The 10490-nt window shown below is 35.3% G+C and overlaps 1 protein-coding gene across 1 annotated transcript in view; it reads left to right on the top strand.

The window, feature by feature from the left end:
* The first annotated feature begins 6505 nt into the window (after positions 1-6505).
* The window catches only part of LOC128666914 (gastrula zinc finger protein XlCGF26.1-like), a 55839-nt gene continuing 51854 nt past the window's right edge, over positions 6506-10490 (top strand). Inside the window, exons 1-2 of the mRNA XM_053721729.1 lie at positions 6506-6565; positions 7512-7574. Coding sequence (XP_053577704.1) covers positions 7523-7574 — 52 coding nt within the window. The 5' untranslated portion in view covers positions 6506-6565; positions 7512-7522. The remainder of the gene's footprint in view (positions 6566-7511; positions 7575-10490) is intronic.

Below are 10490 nucleotides of genomic sequence, written 5' to 3'. Positions count from 1 at the left end.
ATATCTTTAATAAAATAATATATTCCACCAATTATATTAATATTATGTTTTTACAAGTGAAATAATAGCATAGCCCTGGATGTTAAAACAAATGAATAATTTCACTTATTTTTTGTGTTCATGTGAAAACATTTCTATTTTAAAGTGGTTGTATCACATATAATATTCCCATCCTACATTTTAAATCTTTCTTAGAAATCCCTTACGGATAGGAAATTGGTAGCATATAACTCTACTCCAAATAATGGGAAATTCAATATGAATAAGAATGTAATATAGAGGAATATACAATTCTATTATATGGTCTATGTCTCCATCTAGTGGTGATTTATATAACTACTTTTAAAATACATATAGATTACACCAGGTTTTTTGGATTTTGGTAAGTGCATTTAATTAACAGAAACAATTATTTCATATACAAAAATAAACATAAATGAACAATTTACCATACATTTATACTCTGCTGCTTGTATAACAAGTCAATGGAAACCACATTAAAATATGAAACCCATTTTTTTTCTTTCATGATTCAGATAGAGCAGCAATTTTAAGCGATTTTCTAATTTACTCCTATTATTGATTTTTCTTGGTTCTCTTGCTATCTTTATTTGAAAATCAGGAATATAAGCTTAGAAGCCAGTCCATTTTTGGTTCAGCACCTGGGTACTACTTGCTGATTGGTGGCTAAATGTAGCAAGCGCTACCCAGGGTGCTGAACCAAAAATGGGCCGGCATCTAAACTTACATTCTTGCTTTTTTAAATAAAGATACCAAGAGAATGAAGAAAATTTGATAATATGAGTAAATTAGAAAGTTGCTTAAAATCTGAATCATGTAAGAAAAAATGTGGGTTTTGATATCAATTTACCTATGTGTTTAAACTATTTGCAAGCGTTAAACACATAAATATATGCAACTAATAGTGCAATAATAAAAGGCTATAACTTATTGTCTTTTTGCCCTTTTATGGCATTACATAAAGATTTGCATACAAAATAAATGTTTTGAAGACATTTAAAACTGGAATTTTGTTAGCAAAATCTACATAGTTTTGCAGGTTTGAGGCATAATCTTGAGTATGTTTATTTTATTGCCTCTGTCATAGCAAAATAAGTTATAAATGAGCTTCTGCATTGATCAAGCAATCACTGCGTAGAATGTCCAATTTATCCTAACTCTGCACCTGCCTTAACCACACCCACAACCTCCCATCTATTATTTTTGTATTTCCTGTCATTGCCACACCCATAATTCTCAATCAGCATAGGTCTCTCAGTCCTATGCAGTTTGTATTTAACATGCGGTGAGATGGACTGTTAGCCCTGTTGCACTGTGGGACTGTTAATTTAAACACTTTGCGATGGTAAAATAAAATGAGGATATTAAACACTTTGCGATGGTAAAATAAAATGAGAAACCATACATATATATATATATATATATATATATATATATATATATATATATATAAAAGAAACCTCTGCAATATACTTTTATTTATTATTTTGTCCCCTTTTCCTGTAATTCCATTATGAAACTGTGAGCTTTTCAGTTGCTGTTAGAAATGGAAGTGCAGAACACAGTCATTGGCTGCACACTCTAGTGACCTATTTATAAATGTCTCTAATTGGCCACAGTAGAGAAGGTAACCTAAGTTACAACATGGCTGCTCCCATTGTTTTATAGACACTAACACTTTACACTTATTTTGTCAATATTTAAACAGCTAATGAAACTTTATAAAATACATCTACATGTTATTCTCAGACTAATCTTTTCTTTGAATGCATCATTCCATCTAGCATTTATTTAGTGTTTAATGTCCCTTTAAGTTTGTAAACATATACTGTCTGTAAAAAGTCATATTAGAACATAATAAAGGTCCATGAATGATGCTACTAACACATGAGTTTATTGTGGAAATATAAACTCTATGTGAAAAATGTGTAACCTTGTGCAGGAACATTCTCTTATTTGTTTCACATTTGTCAGAGTGGTCTGTTGCATTGTGGGACTGGTAAGCCGGTAGACAAAGTCTGTCAGTAGAAAGGTCTAATAGAATACAATTAATGCCCATAAGTGATACTAATAATTAGTACTGAGTTCATTGTGCAACTATACACTTTATGTGGAAAGCTTGTAACCCTATGTGCAGTAACAAACTCTTACGCGTTTCACATGAACACACCTATGCTTTGAAAGATCATGTTGTACTGTGGGACTGGTATAGCCTGCGGACGGATCCTGTTATCAGGTTCTAAAAGTATACAATAAATGTTCAGAAGAGATAATAATAATATGTACTGAGTTTATTGTACAACTATACACTTTATGTAGAAAGCTTGTAACCCCATGTGCAGTAACAAACTCTTACGCGTTTCACATGGACATGCCCATGTTTTATGAGAGAGGTCCTGTTGTAGTGTGGGACTGGTAATCCTGTAGACATATGTTGTCAGTAGAAAGGCCTAACAGAATATAATTAATGTCCACAAGTGATACTATTAATATGTACTGATTTTATTGTGCAACTGTACACTTTATTTGGAAAGCTTATAACCACATGTGCAGTAACAACCGCTTACGCGTTTCACATGGTCACGCCCACTCTTTGTCAGAGACGTCCTGCTGTACTGCAGAGGCATCCTGTTAGCAAGTCCTAATAAAATACAATAAATGTTCAGAAGAGATAATAATATGTACTGAGTTTATTGTAGAACTATACGCTTTATGTGGAAAGCTTATAACCCCATGTGCAGTAACAACCGCTTACGCGTTTCACATGGACATGCCCACTCTTTGTCAGAGACGTCCTGCTGTACTGCAGAGGCATCCTGTTAGCAAGTCCTAATAAAATACAATAAATGTTCAGAAGAGATAATAATATGTACTGAGTTTATTGTAGAAATATACACTTTATGTAGAGAGCTGTAACCCCATGTGCAGTAACAACGCCCATGCTTTGTGAGAAAGGTTCTGTTGTACTGTGGGGCTGGCATATATACTTCTGTGGACGCATCCTGTTATCAGGTTCTAATAGAATACAATAAATGTTCAGAAGAGATAATAATAATATGTACTAAGTTTATTGTAAAACCCCAGAGGCAGAACTTATTTTCATTTTCTATGAGATTTTATTTTAGTGAAAATTTTTCTGCAGTGTCTCTAAAGAGCTGGTATTGCTGTGTTTGTTGTCCTTACTCGTGTGCATGAGGACAGGTTCATGTACAGCCTCGCTGATGTCTACTGTACGTTCCCACAGTGTCAGAACCTGCTCTACTGTACTGCTGGGGTCTATATGCTTATTTTGGAGGGGCTGCTGCTCCATGCTTATACTGCTGATGTATATGATTAACACACACACACATTAACACACACACACGCACACATATTCACACACACACATTAACACACACACTCATTAACACACACACATTAACAAACACACACACATTCACACACACACACATACACACATATTCACACACACACACATTAACACACACACACACACACACATATTCACACACAAACACACACATTAACACACACACAGATTAACACACACACACATATTAACACACACATATTAACACACACACACACATTAGCACACACACTAACACACACACACTAACACACACACACACACACACACATATTAACACACACACATAAACACACATTAACACACACACATTAACACACACACATAAATCACACACACAGACATATTAACACACACATTAACATACACACACACATTAACACACACACATTCACACATTAACACACACACACACATATTCACACACACACATTAACACACACATAAATCACACACACACACATACATTAACACACACATATTAACACACACACACACACTTCTATATATTAACACACATTTATTTAAAAAAAAAAAATCTGTCTCCTAAGTATATTGGTTGGCTCCTAGAAAAGATTTGTTAAGCCCTGACTTACCTTTTCTGCAATGTGCTGTTCCTTGTACCGCACTGGAATTCAGGAGTAGTAGGAAATTGAAAAGAGAGGAACGTAGGAAATATTTACACTGTGACAGTAACACCTGCAGGTAAAAATTAAAAGTGCAGGCAATTTTTTTGTTACTGTCACGGCCGGTCTCTTTCTGCAGACACACTGCATTTTCTGCGATGAGATTGCACATTGCACACTGTTCTGCCTTGGGGTGTAAAACTATACACTTTATGTAGAAAGCTTGTAACCCCATGTGCAGTAACAAACTCTTACGTGTTTCACATGGAAACGCCCATGCTTTATGAGAGAGGTCCTGTTGTACTGTGGGACTGGTATAGTCTACGGATGTATCCTGTTATCAGGTTCTAATAGAATACAATAAATGTTCAGAAGAGATAATAATATATACTGAGTTTATTATACAACTATACATTTTATGTAGAAAGCTTATAACCTCATGAGCAGTAACAAACTCTTACGCGTTTCCCATGGACACTCCCATGCATTATGAGAGAGGTCCTGTTGTAGTGGTCAGCCTGTAGACATATTTTGTCAGTAGAAAGCCCTAACAGAATATAATTAATGTCCACAATTGATACTAATAATATGTACTGAGTTCACTGTGCAACTATAATATATATGCAGAAAGCTTGTAACCCCATGTGCAGTAACAAACTCTTACGTGTTTTACATGGACACTCCCATGCTTTATGAGAGAGGTCCTGTTGTACTGGTAAGCCTGTAGACATATTTTGTCAGTAGAAAGGTCTAACAGAATATAATTAATGCCCACAAGTAATACTAATAATATGTACTGAGTTCACTGTGTAACTATACACTTTATGCAGAAAGCTTATAACCCCATGTGCAGTAACAACCTCTTACGCGTTTCACATGAGACGGCCTGTTGTAATGTGGGACTGGTAGCCTGTGGATACATAATGTAAGAAGAAAGTCCTACTAGAATACAATTAATGTTCACATAGAATACAATAAATGTTCACAAGTGATACTAACAATATACACTGTGTTTATTGTGGAACTATTCACTTTATATGGAAAGATTGTAACCCCAAGTGCAGTAACAAACTCGTACGCGTTTCATAGGCACATGCCCAGTCTTTGTCAGAGACGTCCTGTTGTAATGTGGGACTGGTAGAATGTTAAAATGAAACTTTCATGATTCAGATAGGGCATGCAATTTTATATAACTTTCCAATTTACTTTTATCGTCAAATTAGCTTTGTTCTTTTGGTATTCTTTTTTAAAAGCTAAGCCTAGGGAGGCTCATGCTGAAACTGCCTCTTATCCCCTGTGCATTTTGACAGTTTTTAACAGGTAGACAGCGCTAGTTCATGTGTGCCATATAGATAAAATTGTGCTAACGTCGTGGAGTTATTTATGTGTCAGCACTGATTGGCTAAAATGCAAGTCTGTCAAAAGAACTGAAATAAAAAGGGCAGTTTGCAGAGGCTTAGATACAAGGTAATTACAGAGGTAAAATGTGTATTTATATAACAGTGTTGGTTATGCAAAACTGGGGAATGGGTAATAAAGGGATTATCTATCTTTACATATGGAGTTTATTGCGGAACTATTTATATATGTGCAGTAACAACTTTCTAGGATTTTTTACGTGGAAATAAATCCAGTTTGTCAAAGAGGGCCTATGGATAAATCCTGTCAGTAAAATGTCCTACCAAAAACATGTAAAACTTAAAGGGACATGAAACTCAAAATATTTCTTTTACAATTCAGATAGAGAAATACAATTTTAAACAATGTTTCAATTTACTTCTTTTACCTAATTTGCTTCATTATTTAGATATCATTTGTTGAAGAAATAGCAATGCACATGGATGAACCAATCACAAGAAGCATATTTGTGCAGCCATCAATCAGCAGCTACTGAGTCTATTTAGATATCCCAAAGGATATCAGGAGAATGAAACAAATTAGATAATATAAGTAAATTAGATAGTTGTTCGAAATTGTATCCTCTATCTAAATGATGAAAAGAAACAATTTGGGTTTCATGTCCCTTTAATCCCACTTAGTATTCTTACAGCAGTCTATACTCAAGTTATTAACACCAGGCTGCCCCGTCCCTCATTTGAGCCATCCCTATCTGCCCCAACCCTCAAATGACACCCGCTCTTTCAGTCAAACAAGCTATTTTATCCTTTGCCACAAGGTGTAGTTTTAACACCTGCACGGATATTGAACTTATTACCTATGTGTGTGTGGAAAGTAAAAAAAACATAAGACTACAGTTCCCAAAATGCCTTACTCCGACCACCAAAAATAAAGCAGATCAGGAGCGCTGATTGGTGATTTTGATTCGCTGTGTGCGTCACTCTCTGCCCTCTAGTAAGAATCAGTAGCCCCAGTGTAATAAAGCTAACGAAGCAAACTGCCCTTAACAAATATGGCGGGTTCGACACAACTAATTGGAGAAAGTATTTTTTTTTTTTTTACTGCTTTACCCGGAAGTGTTTATCTGAGCTGTCAGAACAACAACTTCCTTGTGGTTTCAAGCGACTGGATAAACTGTGTGATGTGAAAGGTGTGTGTCTCTCATGTACACTGAGGGCGGGGTTATATACAGCGGTATATGAGGGTAAAATCTACTTAGTCCACAGAAGTGTGTGTATATATATATATATATATATATATATATATATATATATCTCTGAAATGGTTCTTCTCTAGTGACTAAAATATGATTACTATTTGGGGTGCAAAATTACACAATTTCAGAGACTGGCTGGTAATCCAATAAAACAAATATAATCAAAACTATTTTTGAATTAAATTTAAAATTCCTGTTTCATGCATTCCCTATCACTCTGGTGTTCTACTGCCTTGCTAAACTGCATACAAATTTGTAAAACTCTGGATCGTCCAATAACTGCAGCCTTAGGAAATTTAACAGAAAAAAATGGGAATGAATAGCTTTACAGGCTAGGAAAGGCTTGGGTTGGGGATGAAAATATCCCTAAAAGCCAGTATCATCAATGCACAGCTTTGCAACACTTTACCATATTTGTTCTCTTAAAACATCACTTTGCTCTGGCTGCACTAAGCAAAATTTATACAGTGCAGCCAGAGCATAGAGCTGTTTAAAGAAAAAAGCCTGCTATGGAGCAGAGCTGTGAAGCAAAAGCACAAACGTTTCCTGCATGTGTCCTGTCCTTTCTGCTGCATTTTCTGCAATTACATCTCAGATCACAGCATGTTCTGCCTTGGGGGGTCAGTACAGAACTGAAAAACTTAAAGGTATAGGGAAGTCAAAATCATACTTTTATGATTCAGATGGAGCATTTCATTTTAAGACACTTTTATTTTTAAATTAGTTTGTTCTTTTTGTATCCTTTGTTTAAAAATAATATGTATATATTTTTCACTACTGGAAGGTAGCTGGTGATTGGTGGCTACATATGTGTCAGTAGTGCATTGCTGCTTTGTAACAGACTTTAACTCTGTGTTTAATCTCTTTGGTTTTCTTTTAGTAAACACGAAAATGTCTGGGAAGAACATAAACCAAACCACAGATTTTCATAATGAATATAAAGGTAAAAAAAAGGTTATAACTTTATTAGCCTATTATCAAACGTGAGCATCAGAAGGAGATGTGATCTGGAATAAAAATTAAAAAAAACAGTAAAAGTAGAAAACTCATTGTGCTGTTTGTGACGGACACCCTGATACCCAGACTGGGTATCTCCGCCAGAGAGATCTTCCTCAATGCTGGAACATTTATAAGTGAAGCTAGCAAGTGATATTAGCAATATTCCACCAAATGACCAGACAAGACCAGTATTAAAGTGAAGGTCAATTTTGATGATTTAGTGCCTGTTTTTTTACAATCCTAATAAAAACAAGGGCACTTTAATCAAAATTGACATTTAATTTGTTTTCTTCAAAAACCTTTTAATCCTGACAGCCGCTGCAGCGCTTCCTCCGCCCGTCGCAAGCCCTCTTTGCGGGTCCAAAATGACGAATCCGGCTTCCTCCAATCAAGGCGTTATTTCAGGCCATGATTCCCCCGGGGGGAAGCCGTGATTGGAGGAAGCCGGATTTGTCATTTCTGACGTATGAAGAGGCTTCCGACGGCTGGGAAATCGCTGGAGCGGCTGTCAGGATTAAAAGGTAAGTTTTTGAAGAGAACTAGTGAAATGTCAATTTTGATGAATTAAAGTGCCCTTGTTTTTAATAGGATTATTAAAAACCGGGAGGTTCATATGCTTATTTCTTAGACCTTGAAGGCTGCCTCTAATCTGAAAGCATTTTGACAGTTTTTCACCACTAGAGAGCGTTAGTTCATGTGTTCATGTGTTTCACATAGATAACATTGTCAGCACTGATTGGCTAAAAATGCAAGTCTGTCAAAAGAACTGAAATAAGGGGGCAGTTTGCAGAGCCATAGATACAAGGTAATCACAGAGTTAAAAAGTATATTATTATAATTGTTGGTTGAGCAAAACTGGGGAATGGGTAATAAAGGGATTATCTACCTTTTTAAACAACAAACATTCTGGTGTTTACTGTCCCTTTAATGACTCAGATAGAGTAGCAATTTTATGCAACTTTTTAATTTACTCCTATTATCAATTTTTCTTCATTCTCTTTCTATCTTTATTTAAAAAGCAGGAATGTAAAGCTTAGGAGCCGGCCCATTTTTGGTTCAGAACCTAGGTTACGCTTGCTTATTGGTGGCTAAATGTAGCCACCAATAAGCAGGCGCTATCTAGGGTGCTGAATCTAAAATGGGCCGGCTTCATTCCTGCTTTTTAAGTAAAGATAGCAAGAGAACAAAGAAAAATTGATAATAGGAGTAAATTAGAAAGTTGCTTAAAATTGCATGCTCTATCTGATTCATGAAAGAAAAAAATTGGGTTTAGTATCTCTAAAAGGAAAGTCTAGTCACAATGAAACTTAGACAGATTATGCAATTTTAAACAACTTTCCAATTTACTTTTATCAAATTTGCTTTGTTCTCTTAGTATTCTTAGTTGAAAGCTAAACCTAGGTAGGCTCATATGCTAATATCTAAGCCCTTGAAGGCCGCCTCTTATCTCAGTGCATTTTGACAGTTTTTCGCAGCCAGACAGTGCTAGTTCATGTATGCCATATAGATAACCTTGTGCGCACTCCCGTGGAGTTATTTATGAGTCAGCACTAATTGTATATAATGCAAGTCTGTCAAAAAGAACTGAGATAAAGGGGCAGTCTTCAGAAGCTTATATAGAAGGTAATCACAGAGGTAAAAAGTGCATTAATATAACAGTGTTGGTTATGCAAAACTGGGGAATGGCTAATAGAATGGCTAATAAAGGGATTATCTGTCTTTTTAAACAATAACAATTATGGAGTAGACTGTCCCTTAAAAGGGATAGTAAACACTTTGTAATTAGAGTTTTCAGCAGTCTAGCCACGGTGGATTTAATGTAAATCAAATTAAAATCACGATTTAGATCACTAGTCAGACTCATGGTTTTCTACGTAAAGACTCATTTTTGCTGGCTATTATAATCCTAATACTTGCAATCAGCTTCTTGGTTCATTTTTAAAATCACTTTTTAGATGAGTTTTACAGTCATATGAAAAGTACTGCTTCATATTAGGACAACGTTTCTGCTGTACTTTATTAGTTGTATTAAACTAAAGCAATAACATACTGTATATATAGGTTTCATTGTCCATCTTGTCCACTTATCTCTTTGTGCAGATCTATTCAATTCCAAGCAATCTTTTCACATATTTGCTATTCATTAAACAGCCACTAAAGTCAAATTAAAGTTTCATGATTTAGATAAAGCATTACATTTAAAAAACAACAACTTTCCAATATGCTTCCTTTATCAAAACGTGCACAACCTTTTTATATGCACACATTTTGAGCCTCCATCTCCTACTGAGCATGTACAAAAAAACTGCACAGTATAAACGTATATATGCATTTTGTGATTGGCTGATGGCTGTCACATGATACTAGGGGACAGAAAATTGGATTAACTTTGAAATTTGCTAGAAAATATTCTACTGCTCATTTTAAATTCAAAGTAAGTGCATTGTCTAGTACCACTTAGTGCAGTAGAATTACACAATTAACAAGTGCGTAATAAAGACAATGATTTAACACCTACTCTGAATTTCAAATAAGAATTAGATTTTTTTCTGACATTTTTATTCTCTCATTTTCCTGCCAGACATCAGCTAATCACAGACTAGTATACGTATGCCCTGTGAGCTTGTGCACATTCTCATTAGGATCTTGTTCCCCAGAAAGTTGTTAATATAAAAAGACTGTGCAACATTTGATAATTGAAGTAAATTGGAAAGGGTCTTAAAACTGTTGCTCTATCTGAATCATAAACGTTTATTTTGACTTGAGTGTCCCTTTAAATGCAGTAGAAATGCATAATCGACAAACACTAGATATTCAAAAGGAAAAGAGCCTTGCTGCATGGAAACTCATGGAAGAATGG

This window comes from Bombina bombina, chromosome 7 (assembly GCF_027579735.1).
Source record: "Bombina bombina isolate aBomBom1 chromosome 7, aBomBom1.pri, whole genome shotgun sequence".
NCBI lineage: Eukaryota > Metazoa > Chordata > Amphibia > Anura > Bombinatoridae > Bombina > Bombina bombina.
Note: the sequence above shows the minus strand (reverse complement) of the source record. Positions and strands in the feature narration are given on the sequence as shown.